General features: G+C 45.2%; 1 protein-coding gene across 1 annotated transcript in view; it reads left to right on the plus strand.

The window, feature by feature from the left end:
* PIP4K2B (phosphatidylinositol-5-phosphate 4-kinase type 2 beta) overlaps positions 1-24,405 on the plus strand; it is a 320,769-nt gene that overhangs the window by 270,469 nt on the left and 25,895 nt on the right. Inside the window, exons 7-9 of the mRNA XM_069237479.1 lie at positions 4,959-5,072; positions 6,401-6,659; positions 7,120-7,223. Coding sequence (XP_069093580.1) covers positions 4,959-5,072; positions 6,401-6,659; positions 7,120-7,223 — 477 coding nt within the window. The remainder of the gene's footprint in view (positions 1-4,958; positions 5,073-6,400; positions 6,660-7,119; positions 7,224-24,405) is intronic.

The following is a 24,405-nucleotide window of genomic DNA, read 5'->3' on the forward strand; positions in this document are numbered from 1 at the left end:
GCCAACAGTGGCATTTTCCTACATGCACCAACAAACCTGTTGATCCCCCTCTCTGCCCCTCTATCTGAGGTTCTTTTGTACATTCTTTCTTTGGCCCAGCAGGGCTCTGCTTTGGGCACCCTTAACCCCTTCGCTGCCAGGCCTTTTTTTGGCTATTTGGGGCAGTTTGTGCTTAGGCCCTCATAACTTTTTGTCCACATAAGCTAGCCAAGCCAAATTTGCGTCCTTTTTTTCCCAACATCCTAGGGATTCTAGAGGTACCCAGACTTTGTGGGTTAACCTGAAGGAGGCCAAGAAATTAGCCAAAATACAGTGACAATTTCGTTTTTATTTTTTAAAAATGGGAAAAAGTGGCTGCAGAAGAAGGCTTGTGGTTTTTTGCCCTGAAAATGGCATCAACAAAGGGCTTGCGGTGATAAAATCACCAGCTTCCCAGCTTTCAGGAACAGGCAGACTTGAATCAGAAAACCCAATTTTTCAACACAAATTTGGCATTTTACTGGGACATACCCCATTTTTACAATTTTTTTGTGCTTTCAGCCTCCTTCCAGTCAGTGACAGAAATGGGCGTCGAAGCAATGCTGGATCCCAGAAACCTAAACATTTCTGATAAGTAGAAAAATTTTGAATTCAGCAAGGGGTCATTTGTGTAGATCCTACAAGGGTTTCCTACAGAAAATAACAACTGAAAAAGAAATATATTGAAATTGAGGTAAAAAAACATCAATTTTTCTCTACGTTTTACTCTGTAACTTTTTCCTGCAATGTCAGATTTTCGAAAGCAATATACAGTTACGTCTGCTGGACTCCTCAGGTTGCGGGGATATATAGGGGGGCTTGTAGGTTCATCAAGAACCCTAGGTACCCAGAGCCAATAAATGAGCTGCACCCTGCAGTGGGTTTTCATTCTATACCGGGTATACAGCAATTCATTTGCTGAAATATAAAGAGTGAAAAATAGCTATCAAGAAAACCTTTTGTATTTCCAAAATGGGCACAAGATAAGGTGTTGAGGAGCAGTGGTTATTTGCACATCTCTGAATTCTGGGGTGACCATACTAGCATGTGAATTACAGGGCATTTCTCAAATAGATGTCTTTTTTACACACTCTTTTATATTTGGAAGGAAAAAATTTAGAGAAAGACAAGGGGCAATAACACTTGTTTTGCTAATCTATGTTCCCCCAAGTCTCCCGATAAAAATGATACCTCATTTGTGTGGGTAGGCCTAGCGCCCGCGACAGGAAACGCCCCAAAACGCAACGTGGACACATCACATTTTTTGAAAGAAAACAGAGGTGTTTTTTGCAAAGTGCCTACCTGTAGATTTTGGCCTGTAGATCAGCCGGCACCTAGGGAAACCTACCAAACCTGTGCATTTTTGAAAACTAGAGACCTTGGGGAATCCAAGATGTGGTGACTTGTGGGGCTCTGACCAGCTTCTGTTACCCAGAATCCCTTACAAACCTCAAAATTTGGCAAAAAAAACACATTTTCCTCACATTTCGGTGACAAAGTTCTGGAATCTGAGAGGAGCCACAAATTTCGTTCCATCCAGCGTTCCCCCAAGTCTTTCGATAAAAATGATACCTCACTTGTGTGGGTAGGCCTAACGCCCGTGACAGGAAATGGCCCAAAACACAACATGGGCACATCACTGTTTTCTATGAAAAAATTTGCCTACCTGTGGATTTTGGCCTCTAGCTCAGCCGGCACCTGGGGAAACCTAGCCAACCATCGCATTTTTTAAAACTAGAAACCCAGGGGAATCCAAGATGGGGTGACTTGTGGGGCTCTGACCAGGTTCTGTTACCCAGAATCCTTTGCAAACATCAAAATGTGGCCAAATAAACACTTTTTCCTCCCATTTCGGTGACAGAAAGTTCTGGAATCTGAGAGGAGCCACAAATTTCCTTCCACCCAGCGTTCCCCCAAGTCTCTCGATAAAAATGGTACCTCACTTGTGTGGGTAGGCCTAGCGCCCACGAAAGGAAATGGCCCAAAACACAACGTGGACACATCACATTTTTTCACAGAAAACAGAGGTGTTTTTTGCAAAGTGCCTACCTGTGGATTTTGTTGGCCTCTAGCTCAGCCGGCCCCAGGGGGGCAGAAATGGCCTAAAATAAATTTGCCCACACAATCAATCAAACATTTATAGAGCACTGCAAATCACCCATAAGGGTGCTGGAGCTGTATGCTTCTGCGTGAAGGAATGATCATTCAAACATCCAGGTCTGTAGTTTTCTTCTAAATCGTTTCAGTGACGGTGCGATCCTGAGGTGCAAGAGATTGTTCCAAGTCTTGACTGCCAGGTGCAAGAAGGAGCATCCTCTGCTGTTGGCTCAATGGATTAGTGGGGTGTCTGCGAGGTGAAGGAAGCTGATTGGAGGTGTCTGGTCGGTTGGTGGAAGGTCAGGTGTTTGTTGATGTATGCTGGTCCTTCGTTGTGTAAGACCTTGTAGGTGTGGGTCAGTATTAGAAATGTGGTCTATAGTTGACAGTGTTTTGTACCCTGTCTAAGTAGGGACCCTCACTCTAACCTGGGTAAGGGAGTCACACAGCTAAGATAATCCATGCTCACCCCTTGGTAGCTTGGCAAAAGCAATCAGGCTTAACTCGGAGTCAATGTGTAAAGTAGTTCTACACACGCACACACTCATTTGTAGCACAAAGTACCTGGGATGCGTCAAAGGTACGATGTGAACCACAGGGGAAATGAGGTGTTGAAAAAGCAAAGTGATGCATCGATTTCTTACTGCACAGGTGAGGCGATGCACCGGTTCTTTCCTCACAAGAAAGGCGACGTGTTGATTTCCAGACATTTAGCCTCGGTTCCTTACTGCTGTGTGGGATCAATAAGAAATTGACACCCAGGCGTTGATGCGTGGAAAATCCAGATTCACTGTGTTGATGGACCTGTGGTGAAATGGGTGCTGCATCGATTCTCCAACCGTGGGACAGGCGCTATGTCGATTTTTCATCTGCAGCGCATTGTGTGGATTTTCTTCTTCAGGTCACCATTTTAAGATTACCAGGGCCAAGGGACTGGAGTTGGCCCCACATGGCAAGTCAAGGCTCTCAGCAGAAGGGCCCAGGCACTGGCAGATGAAGTCTTTAATGTTCCAGAGACTTCTTAACAGGAGACAAGTTCAATTCAAGCTTTTGGAGAACCTTGGAAAGCAGGATGTAGAAAGCAAAGTCCAATCAGTTCGCTCCCAGGGCAAAAGCAGCAAGCAACAAGCCAGCACAGCAAAGCAACAGGCAGAGTGGCAGTCCCTCTTACAGTAACAAGCTCTTCTTCCTGGCAGAATGTACTCAGTCCAGAAGTGTTCTAACTGTGTGGTGTCAGAGGTCCAGTACTTGCACCCATTTCTGTCATTGAAGTAGGCAAACTTCAAAGAGACACTTTTGTAGTGCACAAGACCCTGCCTTTCCCTGCCCTGGTCGCAGACACACTCCAGGGGGTTGGAGACTGCTGTGTGTGTGGACAGGCACAGCCCTTTTCAGCTGCAAATGTCAGCTCCCCCACTACTCCTGTTCAGGGAGACCCATCAGGAAATGCAGGGCACACTGAAACTCCCTTTTTGTTGATATTTTTCTTTCCAGTGATACATATCACGTGACTAAGATTTTTTAAGAAAATGTTTTAGGCAACAATGTGAAGACTACAAAAGAAGCAATAGATTTTATTATGAACCAGTCTACTCCCTCTGGCTGCTACCATATGTTGAAGTGTTTTTAAATCCTATTTACAATTGTATTAACTGTGGATTTCCCAAATTATCTGTTGTACTACTGTCATGTGTTTCAACCTTCTGTAAAGGCAACAAATAAATTGCATATGGACTGCATTTTTCATATGTCTTAACACATTAATGAGGGGTTTAGTTAAACAGCACAGTTTCACAAACCTTTGTCAAAGTAAATGACCAGAAAATAATGAACTATTAGGCATGAGAACAGAAACTGACGTGAAATTGACATAATGCATTAAAAAGTTAAATTGCGGGGGCCTCAAATTGAGAGCAAAATCAGGTAGTCGGAATGAAGGGGGACGTTGTTCTGATTATTGCCTTGATTTTTACAATGGAACACAACTAATGGGAAAGGTAATAAAAAGAGGTATGTTGCATTAGTCAACAAGCAGTTTACTTATCCACATTAAAGCGCTAAAGAGATGTTAATTTGAGAATTCACAAACATGACGGAGAAAGTGGCTAATGGGTGTTGAGAGAACAATAGGTTAAAATAAAATGGAAGTGAAACGCTTAACTTAAAGCAGTGAATGTTGTTAAGAGATGAATCCAAGGGTGAGGCTGGATAATGAGATGAGGAAGTCACATAATCTCCCATAATTTTGCCTGGTCGCGTTGAATCCAAACATTAAGCAGCCAGTAGCCACAAATGTAACATGTAGAGTCACCCCAGTAACCTCTGGAAGGAATATGCAATTTGCTTAGATGCTCTGTGTATAGTAGTTAGGGGATGCTTTCCACAACATAAGTTCTATTAATAAAACCTAATATAAAAATAAGGCCCAAAAAACCTGGGGGACCTTTTCTGAACTGGGTTTTCTCTGACTGATGTAATTAGGCTAACTACAGTATAACAGCGAGTCTGATATCACAGACCATGAGTTAAGTGTATTGAAAATGTACACATTTGAATGGATTGAAATCACTCTCTGAGAAGTTTAAGGGGTCAAGAGGATGGTGGGGAATAACTGTGGCATATATTTGGAGATGGGTTACATGCAAGTGTTTCCTCATTGTAGTTTGATTTGATTCAGGATGTGTGTACCCAGCTGTGTTTTGAAGTGAATAAGATGCTTTGCCTCTTATATTTTATCGTACTCTGGTTATCAACATTGTGATGAAGTGGAAGTCACTGGAGTGGGCATTGCAGAGCCATTTGAACTAACAGTGATTTTCAGCTTTTCATCATTTCATTCACAGGCAAAGGAACTGCCGACCTTCAAGGATAACGATTTCATCAATGAGGGTCAGAAGCTGCATGTGGATGAAGAGAACAAGAAAGCCTTCCTGGAGAAGCTGAAGCGTGACGTGGAGGTGGGCAGCTGCTGCTCTTAGCGGACATGGGCTATCATTCCAAGAATGGCAGGGTTACTCCCCCATCACTGTTACTTTCTTCATCTTTTATTCAGGCACTTTCAGCATAGTGCACAGAACATATCCTGACTCTGTTTTCACTTGAATATTTTTGTATTTGAATAGACAACAAGCTTCAGCTCCCCTTTCCACCCCTAGCGGATCATCCTCCACACAGCTTCATTTAGTAATTGCCAGTACACAGTTAGAAGGTCAATGCACAGAAGATGCCCTATTCACCAAAGCAGCATCTAAAAATTATCGCTTAGGTGAGAAGGGAGTTAAATTGATGCCATTCACAACACTGCAACGTACTAGGAGTTGACCTGTATTGCCCTGGTTACTTATGAAGGGGACAACTTGATCCATGGTTGAAAGCCCAGATCCACCTGTATGCTCTGTGTCTTCTTGGCTATCAACGCAACAGCTACACGTGTGTATGAGGAAGAACAACTTCTGGTACGACCTGCTACCACACATATTAAGTAGACCCCCAATAGAACATATGGTTTCCTTCATCCAGGCGCACCCCCTCTCCAGAATATGTTTTGTAGAGACCTACCTTTATCCAGCATCCAGGTGATGTTCAGGCACTGGTATTTCATGAACTGAATACTGAGAGGTGATCTTTCTGGGTTATGAAGTCTGACCTTTCTTTGCATAGTTGGTGCAGCAAGAGGGCAAACATTCATTGGGGATAGATAAACAATTGCTCCAACCCCTCCTTATCATGATCACGTTAAGAAATGCAAGGATGAACTTGGAATGGAGACAGACTTTCCTAATTCCTTCAGTGTGACCTCCTTTTATAAGTTGGGTGCCACTTAAGGTCATTTCCTCATGATTTAAGGGGCATGAGCGTTTTACCTTTTCTCATGAAGAGTGGTTGTTGGCTGTTGATGGCATTCATAGAGTAGATTTCAGACTGAAATCCCCCCCTGTAGTAAGTATCCACAGATTTGAAAGGCAGAGGTGAAGCCTTACAATGTAATAGTTGATGTGTATGGAAATAGCTCGGAGCAGTGGTGCTGCTGAACACTAGACGGATCAAGATAAAGCCTGATGTATATTGTGACAATGCTTTGTTGCTGCATATTATGTGGGCATGCACGTATTTTATTGTGGTTTTTAATGTCCATCACTCTTTACACTACATGAATAACTGAAAAATCAAAGAATGGTAATTTGTTTATCCTCTCTCTAACCCTCCAGTGTTGGCCACATTTGTCTGTGTTCTTTAATTATGCCTTAGGCCCCACTTAAACCATACCTTTCCTACTTTATTCTAGTTTTTATCACAGCTGAAGATCATGGACTACAGCCTACTGGTGGGTATCCACGATGTGGACCGGGCAGAACAGGAGGAGATGGAGGTGGAGGAGCGTGCTGAGGATGAGGAATGTGAAAATGATGGCATGTCTGGGAATCCCATCAGCTCCTACGGAACTCCACCAGACAGCCCTGGCAATCTCTTGAACTTCCCCCGCTTCTTTGGGCCAGGAGAGTTCGACCCATCTGTAGATGTTTATGCGATGAGAAGCCACGACAGTAAGTACTTAGTAATGAATCTCTATAGATATTTTACTGCCAGGGAACACAGCTGGATATCAGAGCACTATATAAAATGTCAGTCAACCAGTCTCAGAAAGCGGTCAAAGTCTGCTCAGTTTCATATGTCCATGACAATTCGATGCAGATTGTGGTCTTTAAACAGAAGTGCCACACCATGGAGGCCGTTTTTCTGTATTTATATCAGGTACTACCATTGTTTTTCCAGCCAAAGTGACTATCCAAGCAGACACTGAACTTCTGAGGCGGTATCGCTGCTGCTGAGCACAATGTGAGAAGCAGCCAGGTTTTGGCACAGGCTCTGATGTTTGGCTGAGCTCCTGCTGGAGTGAAAGGCCATAATAGACTGCTAGAACGAATCCTTAGCATGCAGGATTTTGTTTGGTCAGAACTGGATGTTTAGTCTTTCTAGTAACAATTTTTCATTTTTTCTTGTCAGATGCTCCAAAGAAGGAAGTTTATTTCATGGCCATAATAGATATTCTGACGCCGTACGATGCGAAGAAGAAAGCCGCACATGCTGCCAAAACAGTGAAACATGGGGTAAGTTTCCAAATTCAGTGACATATGAGAGGGCTAAGACATTTTCACAAGGGAGGTTAAGGTAGTGTTTTCAGTATTGTTATGTAGTTGTGCAAAGTAGGGTAAGATGGCGACCCAAAGCAGAGAGGGAAAATGGTAGAGGGAGAGTAAATATGGAATAGGTAAAGAAAAGAGATAGGAAAATCTAAGCCTTCTGCTGCAGAGGGTCTTTTCAGTATTCACGTTCTGTATAATATTCTCTGTCAGACGGGATTTCTCAGTATATTAATCAATGTATTAACTATTCACCTAGAAGCCCATCTGTCTTATTTGGGCCTTTTGTCCCTCAGCTTTTGGGTGGATGGGCTTCAGAGTGTGCCCAAGAGGGCTTATCAGACTTGTGAAATGAAGGAACCTCGAATCTTGCTTTAAAAAAATTTAACTTAACGTATAACAGTTCGATGGCATCTGTCGCTGTAGATACGCATGTTTTGCAATAGCTCGCCATCTGGTGTTGGGCCGGAGTGTTACAAGTTGCTTTTCTTCGAAGAAGTCTTTCGAGTCACGGGACCGAGTGAGTCCTCCTTTTGTCTCCATTGCGCATGGGCGTCGACTCCATCTTCGATTGTTTTTTTTCCGCCATCGGGTTCGGACGTGTTCCTGTCGCTCCGAGTTTCGGAACGGAAAGATAGCTAATTTCTGAAGATTTTCGTCGGTATTGTTGCGTTCGGGATCGGCGTAGTTAGATTCAACACCGCATCGAAGATCGAAGAGCTCCGGTGCCCTTCGGGGTAGTTTTTCGATCCCCCGTCGGGGCCTGGTTGGCCCGACCGCGTGCTGAAGAACGCCGATGGAACGGACCCCGTTCCGTTTCTGCCCCAAATGCCACAATAAATACCCCTATACAGACCAACACTTGGTCTGTAACCTGTGCCTGTCACCTGAGCACAGTGAAGACACCTGCGAGGCCTGTCGTGCGTTCCGGTCCCGAAAAACACTCCGAGACCGTCGAGCCAGAAGACTTCAGATGGCGTCCGCGCCGACAGCCCACCGAGAGTTTGAGGAACAAGAAGAGGAAGGTACCTTCTCGATCCAAGAATCGGACTCCGAAGGATTCGACGAGACACAAACCGTGAGTAAGACGTCGAAAACCACACAGAGGAAGATTTACAAGGCCCAGGGGACGCCACTGCCATCAGGCCATGGCTCCACCCATAAATTCGGTGACCGACCGTCGGCACCGAAAAAGGCCCAAACAGTGCCGAGATCGTCCGACTCCGGTCGAGACACCGGCACGCAGCCTTCTCGGGACCGAGAAAGTGCTGGAGACAAGCCTCGACACCGAGATGCCGGTGTGGACACGGCTCGACGCCGAGACAGCGGCACCGAAGAAGATCGACGCCGAGAGGTTTCGGCCCCGAAAAAGAAAAAAGTCACCTCGGAGCCGAAAAAACACGCAGACAGGGTTTCGGTGCCGAAACAAACTGCAAGCGACCCAGCTTCAGGCTCTTATACAGAAGAGCACTCGCTAACCTCCCAAATGCAAAAGCATAGGTTTGAGGAAGAGCTACAATCAACTGATGTAGACCATACCCAAAAGCGTATTTTCATACAGCAGGGGACAGGAAAAATAAGCACCCTTCCCCCCATTAGAAGAAAGAGAAGGTTGGAGTTCCAAACTGAACAGACACCACAACCAAAAGTGGTGAAAAGAGTTACCCCACCACCCTCTCCTCCGCCCGTGATTAACGTCTCGCCAGCACAAACTCCATCACACTCCCCAGCTCACACCACCATAAGCCAGGGTGACCAAGATCAAGACGCATGGGACCTATACGACGCCCCAGTGTCAGATAACAGTCCGGAGGCATACCCTACGAAGCCATCTCCACCAGAGGACAGCACCGCGTATTCTCAAGTGGTGGCTAGAGCAGCACAATTTCACAACGTAAGCCTCCACTCAGAACAGGTCGAGGATGATTTTTTATTCAACACACTCTCCTCCACCCACAGCTCATACCAAAGCCTGCCTATGCTCCCTGGTATGCTCTGGCACGCAAAAGACATCTTTAAGGAGCCGGTCAAAAGTAGGGCTATCACACCAAGGGTGGAAAAAAAGTATAAGGCGCCTCCTACAGACCCGGTTTTCATCACTACACAGCTGCCACCAGACTCTGTCGTTGTAGGAGCAGCTAGGAAAAGGGCCAACTCCCACACATCTGGAGATGCACCACCCCCAGATAAAGAAAGCCGCAAGTTCGATGCAGCTGGTAAGAGAGTCGCAGCACAAGCTGCAAACCAGTGGCGCATCGCCAACTCCCAGGCACTACTTGCGCGCTATGACAGAGCCCACTGGGACGAGATGCAACATCTCATTGAACATCTGCCCAAGGACTTACAAAATAGGGCAAAACAAGTGGTTGAGGAGGGACAGACCATTTCCAACAACCAGATCCGCTCCTCCATGGACGCTGCAGATACAGCTGCACGGACAATTAATACATCTGTAACTATCAGAAGGCATGCATGGCTCCGAACGTCTGGATTTAAACCAGAGATTCAACAAGCAGTTCTCAATATGCCTTTTAACGAAAAAGAACTGTTCGGTCCAGAAGTGGACACAGCGATTGAGAAACTCAAAAAAGATACGGACACTGCCAAAGCCATGGGCGCACTCTACTCCCCGCAGAGCAGAGGCAATTACAGCACATTCCGTAAAACACCCTTTCGAGGGGGGTTTCGGGGTCAGAGCACACAAGCCAGCACCTCACAAGCAACACCGTCCAGTTACCAGGGACAGTATAGAGGAGGTTTTCGGGGACAATATAGAGGAGGGCAGTTCCCTAGGAATAGAGGAAGATTTCAGAGCCCCAAAACCCCTACTACTAAACAGTGACTCACATGTCACTCACCCCCTCCACACAACACCAGTGGGGGGAAGAATAAGTCATTATTACAAAGCATGGGAGGAAATCACTACAGACACTTGGGTTCTAGCAATTATCCAACATGGTTATTGCATAGAATTTCTACAATTCCCTCCAAACATACCACCAAAAGCACAAAATTTGACAACACACCATTCCAATCTCCTGGAGATAGAAGTGCAGGCACTATTGCAAAAGAATGCAATCGAATTAGTGCCAAACACACAAATAAACACAGGAGTTTACTCACTGTACTTTCTGATACCAAAGAAGGACAAAACGCTGAGACCAATCCTAGACCTCAGAGTAGTGAACACTTTCATCAAATCAGACCACTTTCACATGGTCACACTACAAGAAGTATTGCCATTGCTAAAACTACACGACTACATGGCAACTTTAGACCTCAAGGATGCTTATTTCCATATACCAATACACCCATCGCACAGGAAATACCTAAGGTTTGTATTCAAGGGAATACATTACCAATTCAAGGTACTGCCTTTCGGATTAACAACCGCACCAAGAGTCTTTACCAAATGTCTAGCGGTGGTCGCTGCATACATAAGAAGGCAGCAAATACATGTGTTCCCATATCTAGACGACTGGCTAATCAAGGCCCATTCGTTAATAGAGTGCTCAAATCACACAAATCATATCATACAAACCCTCTTCAAACTAGGGTTCACCGTCAATTTCACAAAATCCAAAATTCTGCCGCGCAAGGTACAACAATACCTGGGAGCCATAATAGACACATCAAAAGGAGTAGCCACTCCAAGTCCACAAAGAATTCAAAATTTCAGCACCATCATACAACGCATGTATCCAACACAAAGGATACAAGCAAAGATGGTACTACAACTCCTAGGCATGATGTCTTCATGCATAGCCATTGTCCCAAACGCAAGACTGCACATTAGGCCCTTACAACAGTGCCTAGCATTACAATGGTCACAAGCACAGGGTCACCTTCTAGATCTGGTGTTAATAGACCGCCAAACTTACCTCTCGCTTCTGTGGTGGAACAACATAAATTTAAACAAAGGGCGGCCTTTCCAAGACCCAGTGCCACAATACGTAATAACAACAGATGCTTCCATGACAGGGTGGGGAGCACACCTCGATCAACACAGCATACAAGGACAATGGAACGTACATCAAACAAAACTGCATATAAATCACCTATAACTTCTAGCAGTTTTTCAAGCACTAAAAGCTTTCCAACCAATAATAGTTCACAAATACATTCTCGTCAAAACAGACAACATGACAACAATGTATTATCTAAACAAGCAAGGGGGGACGCACTCCACGCAGTTAAGCCTGCTAGCACAAAAGATTTGGCGTTGGGCAATTCACAACCAAATTCGCCTAATAGCACAATTTATACCAGGGATCCAAAATCAACTCGCAGACAATCTCTCTCGAGATCACCAACAGGTCCACGAATGGGAAATTCACCCCCAAATTCTGAACACTTACTTCAAACTCTGGGGAACACCTCAGATAGACTTGTTTGCGACAAAAGAGAACGCAAAATGCCAAAACTTCGCATCCAGATACCCACACGAACAGTCCCAAGGCAATGCCCTATGGATGAACTGGTCAGGGATATTTGCTTACGCTTTTCCTCCTCTCCCTCTCCTTCCTTACCTGGTAAACAAACTCAGTCAAAACAAACTCAAACTCATATTAATAGCACCAACTTGGGCAAGGCAACCCTGGTACACAACGCTGCTAGACCTATCAGTAGTACCCTGCATCAAATTGCCCAACAGGCCAGATCTGTTGACACAACACAACCAAAAGATCAGACACCCAGATCCAGCATCGCTGAATCTAGCAATCTGGCTCCTGAAATCCTAGAATTCGGGCACTTACAACTTACCCAAGAATGTATGGAAGTCATAAAACAAGCCAGAAGGCCATCCACCAGGCACTGCTATGCAAGTAAATGGAAGAGGTTTGTTTGCTGCTGCCATATTAATCAAATACAACCATTACACACAACTCCAGAACATGTAGTGGGTTACTTGCTTCACTTACAAAAATCTAACCTGGCTTTCTCTTCCATTAAAATACACCTTGCAGCAATATCTGCATACCTGCAGACTACCTATTCAACTTCCCTATATAAGATACCAGTCATTAAAGCATTCATGGAGGGCCTTAGGAGAATTATACCACCAAGAACACCACCTGTTCCTTCATGGAACCTAAATGTTGTCCTAACTAGACTTATGGGTCCACCTTTTGAACCCATGCACTCCTGCGAAATACAGTTCCTAACCTGGAAGGTGGCATTTCTCATCGCCATTACTTCCCTAAGAAGAGTAAGCGAGATTCAGGCGTTTACAATACAGGAACCTTTTATACAACTACACAAAAATAAGGTCGTCATAAGGACCAATCCTAAATTTTTGCCAAAGGTTATTTCACCGTTCCATCTAAATCAAACAGTGGAACTTCCAGTGTTCTTTCCACAGCCAGATACCGTAGCTGAAAGGGCACTACATACATTAGATGTCAAAAGAGCATTGATGTATTACATTGACAGAACAAAGAACATCAGAAAGACTAAACAACTATTTATTGCATTTCAAAAACCTCATGCAGGAAACCCAATATCAAAACAAGGTATAGCCAGATGGATAGTTAAATGCATCCAAATCTGCTACCTTAAAGCTAAACGACAGCTGCCCATTACACCAGGGGAACACTCAACCAGAAAGAAAGGTGCTACCATGGCCTTTCTAGGAAACATCCCAATGCAAGAAATATGTAAGGCAGCCACATGGTCTACGCCTCACACATTCACCAAGCACTACTGTGTAGACGTGTTATCCGCACAACAAGCCACAGTAGGTCAAGCCGTATTAAGAACATTATTTCAGACTACTTCCACTCCTACAGGCTGATCCACCGCTTTTGGGGAGATAACTGCTTACTAGTCTATGCAAAACATGCGTATCTACAGCGACAGATGCCATCGAACTGAAAATGTCACTTACCCAGTGTACATCTGTTCGTGGCATCAGTCGCAGTAGATTCGCATGTGCCCACCTGCCTCCCCGGGAGCCTGTAGCAGTTTGAAAGTTACCTTCAACTATTTATATATGTATCATCTCAACCTTAAATAGGTGCATACTTAGTCACTCCATTGCATGGGCACTATTACTACAATTCAACTCCTACCTCACCCTCTGCTGGGAAAAACAATCGAAGATGGAGTCGACGCCCATGCGCAATGGAGACAAAAGGAGGAGTCACTCGGTCCCGTGACTCGAAAGACTTCTTCGAAGAAAAACAACTTGTAACACTCCGGCCCAACACCAGATGGCGAGCTATTGCAAAACATGCGAATCTACTGCGACTGATGCCACGAACAGATGTACACTGGGTAAGTGACATTTTCATTATTTATGCTCATATGGTCTACTACAGTGGTTCCCAACCTGTGGGCCGGGGACCCCTGGGGGTCCGTGAAGCCTCCTCAGGGGGTCCCCGACTGCTTAGAAAATGTAATAATATTAGGTTCCAACTATCAGTAATGACTCAGTGGGGGTCCCCGGATTCCAATAATGATTCAGTGGGGGTCCCCGGGCTCCAGTATTGATAAAATGGGGGTCCACAGAAGTCAAAAGGTTGGGAACCACTGGTCTACTATGTTTAAACTAGATTTGTTTTAAGCTCCAGTTAGCTTATAGGCTTAGCCTGTGAATACCTGCATAAATAGTCTGGGTTTGTGCTCCGGTTCAGAATCAACATATTGCTTTCGCTGAAGCACCTTAATCGTTCAGCTCATTCAGTGCTAAAAATATTTTGGATAGCAGACTCTGCTGGGGTGAGCCATATGAAGATTACATTAGTGCGGGGCTTGACACCCATGAAGATCACTTGTAGTGTGACTGTTGAAACTGTAAATGTCTTACCAACAGAGTAACAGTGTCAAAGGCAAGATGTTTAACTTAGAGAGCAGTACTACAGTCCTGAGTTTTTCCCATTCTCAACCTTTGGAGGCTGAAGCCCTCATTAGAACCCTGGCGGACGGCAGAAAAAGGGCGGTAAGACCGCAAACAGGCCGACTGTCATTACCGCCCCATTATGGCATTGGCAGTTTGGCATATGCCAAACCGCCAATGTCCCACACCGTCCGCCGTGGTGGTAATGACCTCCAGGCTGGAGACAACAGTCTCCAGCCCGGCGGCCGTCACTAGACCACCGGCGGTATCAGGACCCCGGATACTGCCATGGATTTCATGGGGTTTTGTACCGCCACGAAATCCATGGCGGTATGTACCATCAGTGGCAGGGAATTTGTTCTCTGCCACTGATTGGGGTCTCCCCGGAGTCCTCCCCCCGCACCCACGACCCCCTACAATCCCCCATAGGTGGTATGACGCCCCACCCCCATTGAAACCCCCACACCCACATGGGTGTTAGTGCTCAAGTTCAAGCAGCACTAGTGGCTTGGCATCCAGGTCTGCAGGAAGGACTTTTTGCTCACTCTGTCCTGCAAGACTTTTTGGTCCAAACCACATACCCTCCACCATGGGTGGTTCTAGTGTTGTACCTGTTTTAAAGATGAGGAATCTGCAAATAGAAGTAGCTATCAGAAGAACAAGTTATTTGCCCTCTGTAACTCTTTCTGGTGGATTCTTTAACCTCCGATCCCTCGCTTACCTCCCCCATTCTGTGGGGTTGCCTTTTTTTTTTTAACCATCTGAAAGGATCCCAGATTGGAGACTTGCCACCTCCATTGGTTTTTGTTCAGCGTCCAAGCGCACAGAAAGAGCTAAGAAAAATAACTAACTGTCTGCAGGGATGGCACTTATATGTGGCTCCGCTCTGTCACTTCGAGAGTGGAGCAAAGCCATCGCAGAGCTGCATGGCACCACCTAGCGGCATTTGGGAGCACTGCTATGAAGAGTTTCTGGTTCTGGTGTGATGCCTGTGGAGTATTCTAAAAGTGGGGAATCTGCAGGTTGAGTATCCACTGGAAAGACACTTACCAAAGGTAAGTAACTTTTTCTTTACCTGGGAAGGTAATGCTTTGGTATCTATTCTGAAGTGAGGAATCTGTGATTAGAAGTATCCATCAGACTGAATAATTACTTGCAATCTGTAATGCTCTCTCTGGTGGATACTCTATCTAACCATAGATTTTTCACTGCTCTCCCACCTCCCCAGTCTGTCAAATGGTCTGTTTTTAACATCTAAATTCGGCAATTAGTACACAGATACCAACAGTTATTCACAGTCTGAGAGCACACAGGTGTCACTCTTACTTGTGGGACTGCTCTGTCACTTTCGAGGTGGTATGGAGCCACCTTGCGGCACCCGTGACCATTGCTGGAGAAAAATGTTCATCAGAAGGGGCGTTATCAAAGGTAACTTGTTCTTCTCAAACCCCTACTAAAACTCTTTTTACTCAATCCTCTGACAAAGCACACTAGACTCAGCCGTTCTAGTGCAAATACTCCACAAATGCATTAGAGCCTACTTTTTTTGTTTAGCTCTCTGCAACACTTTGCAACAAAGATGTGCCACAACATACAACAGAACTGACACACATCCATCCACCACTCAAACTATGACACATTTAACTACCTCAACAACGTTGGAGACGGGTGCATCACAGACCGATTAGACTGAACATCAGACACTCACCCACTTAGAAGACACTAAGCACACTTTTCACATGAAAGCATACGCATGGTCATCATAGCTTAAATATGTCCCATAGCAAGCAACACCATTTAGACTGTCTAACTGCCTGACAGTAGGCATGTTAGCAACATAAGATGGTAAATCCTCCAATAATACACCTACAGTTCTTAGAATTAGATATTGACAGATTGGAACAGAACATCTAAACACACAGCTACAAGATGGCTCCAAAGGTAGCTTAGCTAGCTCTCTTTCAGCTGAATAACGACCACAAGCAAGTCCTGCAGCAAAATGGAGCCCTGTCTCTTTGATACTACCATATCGGCCACAGCAGTCCTTTCCACCAGAAGACCAGCAGCCACACAAACAGAGAAAGCATGCTCAAGGATCACTCCATGATAATAGCCATGTCTAATCTAGAAGCGTCACTAACTAGTTTCTCAGTGCATCGTTCAGTTATGGTGTATACGTTGTTTTCAGTTTTTCAGCACACAACCTCCCTGTTTTTTTGTAGGAGAGAGCTGCAGATGGGTTTGTTTCTCTTCGCATGACCACTCTGTGACCTGCAGAGGAGGACAGCCACCTTCCTACAAGGGACCGATAGGAGATGGGAGAAATGTCTTTAAGTGTTAAGTGAATCTTCAGAAGGGGGAAGATTTTTTTCCTCATGTTAAACGGAAGTCTATGATCGAAGGTTACAAATCCATGTTAGATGAGACCAGCATTGGTATTCAATGAGAACGAGGAACAAGGGATGTATTCATTGTATTTCTTAATCCCAGAAAAGGGATGAAACATTAGGTCCTATCCCTGAACCAGGGCCACTGAATCAAATCATTATATCCTCCCACATCTAATAGAGAATTCTTACCTTGGAATTTTTCCCATGTGTCAGTCTGGATCCAGCAATTTTCGAGCAGTACTCCTGGATGCTGGTAGGTGTCATCGTTCGACTCTGCATTGTGCACCCGAAATGACATGTGCAGTGCTTATATTGGCATCAGTCAGTACAGATCCAGAGAGAGCTACTATAAGGAAATGCCTCTTTTTGTATGGTCACCCCCCTGGTTTTTCGGACTGCTGCTTTTTCGACTGAGTACACGGAGGCCTGCTAACAGCCAGTGCCCTGATCCCAAAACATGTTAGATTGACTGTACTCAATTGGCTTAGGCTAACTTACCTGTAAGTCCTGAGTATATTACACTAAGGGCATTGTAATTTAGAGAGTCATCCTAAGGATTGCAGTACTGGTTGTGCTGCCCTGGGTATTACACTAGTAAAAGTAGTCTCCCAGTTCACCATTGCAAACTGGAGGAGCAGATTTAAACTGCTAGCCTGACTTTGCCATTTAAATCAATGGTAAAGCTAAAAACTCCCTATGTAATGTGACAATCCAACCAAGCCTTAGGGTATGGTTCAGCATACTTCATGAGCAGAATGTGTTTTACATGTTCTGGTAGTAAAAATATGAAATTGTCATTTTTACTCTGGTAAGACTTGTTTATCCATTGACGAGTACACGGCTACAACCTGACTCCCTCAGCTGTGCTAACTCCTGAACGGTGCAAACAAAGTTAATACTCCTAGGTATCAAACAACTTGCTTATTAAGCCTGACTTGATTCTCGAAATTAATGTAACAGATAACAGTGTACAACTTTTACAGAGTTGCTTCTTTGTTGACTTCAAGCTCCTGCGCCCTTAACAGTTTAACAGTTGCACATGGGGCTTGAGCTCGAGACAGTTTTTTACCCTTCTTGAGAGACATGCTAAAGAGACTCAGGAAAGGAGAGAGTAGAGACCTACAACGGAGAGAGGTTTTACCTCCTTCTTGCAGGAAGCCATATGGATGTTAGCCTAAAAGGTGAGCCTCAAAGCTAAAGTAGTCTTTGAAGAGCAAATAAAAACCTCTTGGGAGATGGGCAGCCCCATTGTTTAGCAGACTAGCTGGCACTCGGGAAGGAGATGGGAAACCTGTTGTCAAACCAGTTTTTCATGGGCATGTAGTACCCTTGGTAGCCAAACCTGTGGTTTGGGCTAGGGAGCTCTGGAATCTGAGAGGGGGTTCTGCCAGAATGTACATCGTGGGAGATCCCATACTTCACTGGGGTCGTCAGGATAGGATGGGAACCTGGTAGCCCATTGGCTACCAGCTGCATTCTACTCTGATGACATTTTCTGAACATAAATAGGGCACCCCTGGCACCCAGAACTCTGATCTCGACTGGACTGGACGAAGGATCACCCTGCTGCACTGTGGAACTGGCAAATAGAGACTACACTGATGTGGCCTGCACCTGCTGAATCTGGTGGCTAGCAAAGAAGAGGGATTATGGCTGCTGTGTCCTGCTCAAAGAGAAGTCGTCTCCAGAGCCAGCCAAAGCAAAAGAACTCCAAGGATCAGTCAGCTGACCTGTTTGCAGCACAGGCCCACAACAGCTGAGAAGCCTGCTGGGGCAAGTTGGTAGCCCGGAATCTTCAAGGCGCTGCCAACTGTCACAGTGCAGCACCAGAGACCAGGACCAGATGCTCAAAAGTGTACCCAAGTTTGCTGAGCCTGGGAGAGTCTTCTGAGTACAGCTTTGTCATCCAGAAGCCAAGTTATTGCCCAGGGAAGGATTTGACTGTGACCACAACAATGAGTAACTGGCCAGAGGGTTTTAAGGGACATTGACTCTGTGACCAGGACTGCCTCACCCGCTTCGTGGACTGAGGAAAAGCCACAAGAAGACTCCTGTCAACTGCACCTCATTTAAAGCACCATTGAGCATCTTCAGCATCCTTCATCCCTTGCATTAGGGCCCCTTCTACAGGAATCCATTGTAAAGGGGATAAAGTGCCTTGAACTGCCTGGAGACTGGTTCCTCTGATTACAAGGACCTTGCTGGTCCCTCTGACTGGCTCTCTATTGGAGTTGGTCACCTGAAGTGACTTTAAGCGACCACAATACAACTAGCTCAACTTCTTGGTGAAAATGTTTCTAAATGTCACATTCGTAGAATAAGCCAGTGCTTGTTTGAGCTTGAGTGAAATGCTTTGATTTACTATACCTTGTAAATTATATATCTGCGGAATTCTCTACTTTGCTTTAATTGGTTAGGTGCTGTTCAAATGCTATACAGTTTTCCTTTATGTAAGCCTGGTTGCTTAAAGCAACAGGTACCCAGGATTGAGCTGAGGGTTTGAGTTTGAAAAGCAAAATCTAAGGAACCTAAAGGCTTTGGTATGTTATACTGTGAGGTCACACAACCACACTATATAATACTCCCTTTCCTCACAGATCCCCCCAGTCTTTTTTGACTGACTGTTTTTTCTCTGCTTTTGTTGAAGCCTTTTTTGAGGTTTCCATCAACTGATGTTGCTCATGACCCTCAACCAAAAATTACTAAATTGCAGTGGGATGGCCTTAAAAAAATAAAGCGCTTTTGGTAAAAAAAAAAAAATAAAAAAAAAATTTTATGACATTGCTCTGGCCCACAATAGACAGATGTATATTATTTAGCCTGTACAGATCCTTACTGGCTTTCCTTATTACAGGGGCTAGATTGCATTCAATCAACTGATCCAAATCTACAGTTAAAGTAACCCGCAAGTACACTGCGCTCTTGATGAATCTGCGCTCTCACTTGCAAAAATCTTTTGGAGACAATTTGAGTCTTACTTTGATTAAGCAAGTACCCTGAAAATTGCCCAAATGCCTGTGCTTTCCTCTATTTCATCCAGAGCTGGTAGCGAGTCGGGTGTCACTATGACCATATCATCAGCATATGCCAGCACTTTGGTATCCCAGCCCTGATTTTGCATTGGCATTATCTAAAGGTCGAACTTCAATATAATGCTCTCACTGCTTTCAGATGCGTAGGTCCTATTCCAAATCCCAGGACACCCTATCAAAAACCTTTTCTGCATCCAGGAGTATCAAAGTCACAGGGTTCCCAAACACCGATGCTGCATAAAACAGAGGGATTACACGAAAAATATGATCTGTCATCCCCTTCCATGGAACAAACCCATGCTGTCTTAGTGAATTCAATCTGCCAATCACCAGTCTCAAGTGTGAAGCCAAGATCTTATCATAAATAAAAGCATCACTGTTAATAAGGGCTACTGGCTGTACGACCCCAGCTCTTCTGGCGGTTTACTCTTTTTCAAAAACACGATCATCTTTGCCGAAGCCCAAGATCGGGGGGCCGGCGACCCTTCCTGTACCTGCAAGAACATAGATAAGAAATCGCCTTGTACTTGCCCCAAAAGAAATGTATAGAATTGATGTGGAATCCCATCCGCTCCGGCTTTCTTACCTGAAGGTAGGTTTGTAACTGCATTTTGCACTTCCTTCAAAGAAATGAGGGCTTCAGGCAGGTCTGTATCATCTACGTCAAGATTCCCAAACAGAACAAACTCTAAAAACTGCCCCAGGTCAGCCTCAAAATTATTGCAACCATCATCTTCCCTATAAAGCCTCTCATAAAAAGCCCTGGAATGCCTCAAGTATTTGTACACGATCGGAGACCACATTAGCCTGCACATCCCTTAGCCTTCTTACTTCAGATTGGGTACACCTACATCTGGCCTGTACCACTAACACATGCCTCACCCGTCCACTGTATTCAGAGCATTGCCTTCTCCATACTGCATACTTCTCAGCAGCCTTTTTATCAGAAATTTCAATGATCACACTCTAGCCAGTGCTACCTTTAGCTGAGTCCTCTCTACATCCTCCCCTGCTGCAACAGCAGCATTTAAGTTAGGTTTGGCTGCCTCCAGTGCCTTGTACAACTCAATAATTAACTTATCTCAGGCACCAGTCAGCCTTTGATTGTTACCCAAATGAACCAGAGTCTCTTATACTTTAGGCTTTCGGCTCTTATGTTAGCGCGAGCCTTTCTCTAACCAGCCCCTAAATCCATTAAAGTTGAAACCCCCACAGATCACTATTGGTTTCGGCCACAGCGCAAGTTCAGTGTTGGGTTTAACCACTCAAAAACAGATAGGTCATCCAATACTGACCTGACCAGTGTTACTAGGGTAAACTGGCCATTCAGATAAGTACACTTGGTGATCACCCATCTTCCAAACCTGTCTGACTTTGTGCTTATAAATCTGCAGCTTTCTCCCTGGGCCAGGATAGCAACCCCTTGAGTCTGAACCACCGGAGTTGTACACCCCACCAACTTAAACCCAAACGTTTCCTAGACCCATCCATATTTGTCTTCTGTAAACATAAAGCATGAGCCTGCAAGATATTCAGATCACGAAACAAATATTCACAGATTCAATTTGTATCTTACTCATAGGTCTTCCTCTGGCTGGAATACCACAGAGCCAGTCTCCTGACAAAATGCGCTCCAAACCATTGTGGCCCACAAAGGGTTAGCTCCCCTCTCTGAATACTTCTCCCACCTCACCCCTTCCCCTTGCCAAGCCCAGCTGCACCTCTACAAAACCCCTTCCACACCCCTAACCTTCACCTGCACCCCTACCAACCCCACCACAATAAGGTAGTCTGGCACCCCAGTGCCTGAGTGATGGCCATCGATGCACCACTCTCTCGGCCCCAACTCCCCCCTGGCTCCTAGAATCCAAACTTTGCAAGGAACAGTATTTCTAGGCTCTCATCCTCACCACCATGCACGCCCCTTCCCCCTCAACAATTTAGCGCCCCACACCCCAGCTGGATCTTTCTGAAGCAGACTCCCTATACCCCCCCAGAAAAAAAAAGTGTTCCAGTTTGTCAAGACAAACCTATCACCATGAACCCGTCTCCTTAGAATCTTAATTTGGGTTGAGGGGTTCCCTGGGAAAGGCTCCTTAGCTACCCTGAGGCCTTTATCTCTGACGTGAAAGTTATTGATTCACTATGAAGAACCATCTTCAGCTGAGTCGGATGCAGCAAAAATGCTTCCCTTCCTAGCTCCTGAACTGTCTTAATGAGTTGCCTCAACCTCCAATGTGGTCTGCCGAAATTCCAGCAGACAAAAAAAAGGATTGACCTTCGTGGCACTGTTTAACGTCTGGACATGCCTTCTCAAAAATTGCCTGCTGCAGTAAGAAGTTACCAAAGTAGACCAGCACCGCTCTCGGCCAGCCCACTTTACCAGGCCTTGGCTTCCTAAGCACTGGAAGGGAAGCAATGTGCCCGCTGTACTTAGAGATGCCAGTTCTACATGTCCAGCTCAGGAAAAGCCCCTCTCAAAAGGCCCACCATGAATGCTCTGATGTCATACCCTTCGATTCCCTCAGTGAGCCCCAAAAAACGTAAATTGTTTCTCTGCTGTCTATTTTTGAAGTCCTCTAACTTCCACGTCCTATTGGACATCTAGGCTTGCTGTGAATCTGCCTGGCCACGTAGCTTCCTGACGTCCTGTTCTATTAACGCTGTTCATTGCTCCACAGAGGAGATCCTTTCCTCTATCTCCACACAGGTCTTATTGACTAATAGAGCCCTGAAGTTTCTTAGTATGCAAGCGTACCCTTCTACTCTCATTACAGGTCTCATCCAGTAACTGCTTTATGATGCTGTCGATTAGGCCCAGCAAGGGTGCTTCCCCGTTAGCAGAGATCGGCTGCACAGGTTTTGAAGGCAGCATACCTTTGTGCACCAGGAGGTCATCCACATAAACATGGCTTGTCGCTGAATAGTCCAAATGGTCTCAGGTTGGGCTCTTCTCTTTGGGGGTGGAGACATAACTAGCATCTGAGGGGGTCCTGGGGCACAGTCCCGAATTGCATTTGAGGGGTGTACCAACTTTCAAGCTTGCTACCCTTTGTGAGTGCTGCCCCCTAATTTTCTCCCCACTTCCATAAGTGTTCTCTGCTACATCCATCAAAGTCAAATCCAAGAGGGCCGGCAACACTTCAGCACAGCCCTATGGTGGCGTTTGAGGCACAGTCCAAGTCTGGCTGGCCATCACCTGGCCCCCATAGTCACAGCCTCTCCCCTCACGGTGTCTTTTGTCGCGCACTCTGTACTAGCTTGATTCACTGTCTCGCCCGCTTTTGGATACTTAGTATCTACATTTCCAGGCTGAGATATGCTTGGTGATAAAGTTTAGCGGCGTCAGCTGCCATCTGCACGTTGTCAGCCCCCACTCGCCACTGAACTGCTGAAACTGTCTGCATTTGCCTCTCTTGTTGCTGAATATAGGGCTGTTGAGAAGTAGCCTGCAACCGACCTTTGCCCTCCCAAATCCCTTGGGTCCTGCTGACACAACTCGCTAGTACCTGCTTGTTAATCATCTGTGGGGGAGTGCGTTCAGTGTAGCCGGTCGTGATTTCGGATTTTCTGCCCACCAATGTCACGCACTCTTTCCTTGGGCATCCCTGACCGGAGCTTCGTGGACCTTCCACCTTCCCCTGGGGGAGTTGTGCTGCTTTCGGTGTCATCCCTCGCGACCCACAACTCCAGAAACACAGTTCCCAAGACGTACGGCTATGGCTGCGAGTCGACCATGAGACTCAGCAGCCTGGGCAGAATGCAAAATCCAAGACAGACTTCGTAAGGGCTATTTCCAATGAATGGGATGGAAAGACTGTAAGAAGTATGTTCTCCGAACTGGAAAGCTACAGTGTATTTGAAACTGAAGATTTGTATTTTGAAAAATTAGCAGAATTCAAATACAAGTCTTCAATTTCAAATAGTGTAGCTTTCCATTTCAGGACAACATACTTCTTGCAGTCCCCACATCCCATTCATTGTAAATAGCACCAGAAGTAATGGTGTCATCCATAGCTATTTTGAAAACATAAGGTATTTGTAATGTTTCAGTAGGACCCAAAATATCAAATGGGACCTTATCCCACACCGTTCCATCAGAGATGGGAAAAGCAGGAATGTTAACAACGGACGGGTCTCTTTGCACCCTATGAGAGGCATAATGAGACTTTCAAACCTCAGCTATCAGTTCAGTAAAGTTGCGTTTTGGAAGGTAATGTCTAATCACAATTAATAAGAAAACTGTAACAAATCCAATCCAAATACAGAAGAAAAAAAAATTAATTGGCAATCCAAATATAGGACCATGGAGGAATCAGATAAGTCTGTTTCAGCCAAAAAATAAAAGTATATACTCCATGTAGGGAAGTGTGTGAAGAATGTGAAGAAAAATCAGCAGTATAGACAAAACGACTAGAGGCAGTCTGTGGAAACAGAGCCCTCACATGGCAAAGAAGAATCGGTTGTCTCTTCCAAACGTGGTCAATAATAAACAATTTCATTGTTAAAAACAGCAGTTGAAAACTGTAAATTCACATCTAGAGCATATCCTGTATTGGCAGTAGCAACAGGCACAAGTGAAAATTCCACACCTGAAGTCCCCAGTGGGGGAAAAGCAATAATTGTGTTACTTAATGCTTGTAGAGGGATTTCCTGCAGGGTAGTGAGAGGAGGCAGGTAACTACTCATGAGCCCTTGTGGCTTACTGCGTAGGACTGGCCACATGGTGTAGCTTAATTAGCTCAGTCAAAACAAATCTTTTGTTTTTGCAACCAACATGCGGAGGTAGAATCACAGTTCTAGTACTTTGTATGCCAAGGACTGGCACTGGTGCTCGATATGATGGGCCAACTTAATTTTTGCCTGTAATCTTCTATCGAACTAGATCC

Source organism: Pleurodeles waltl, chromosome 6, assembly GCF_031143425.1.
Source record: "Pleurodeles waltl isolate 20211129_DDA chromosome 6, aPleWal1.hap1.20221129, whole genome shotgun sequence".
NCBI lineage: Eukaryota > Metazoa > Chordata > Amphibia > Caudata > Salamandridae > Pleurodeles > Pleurodeles waltl.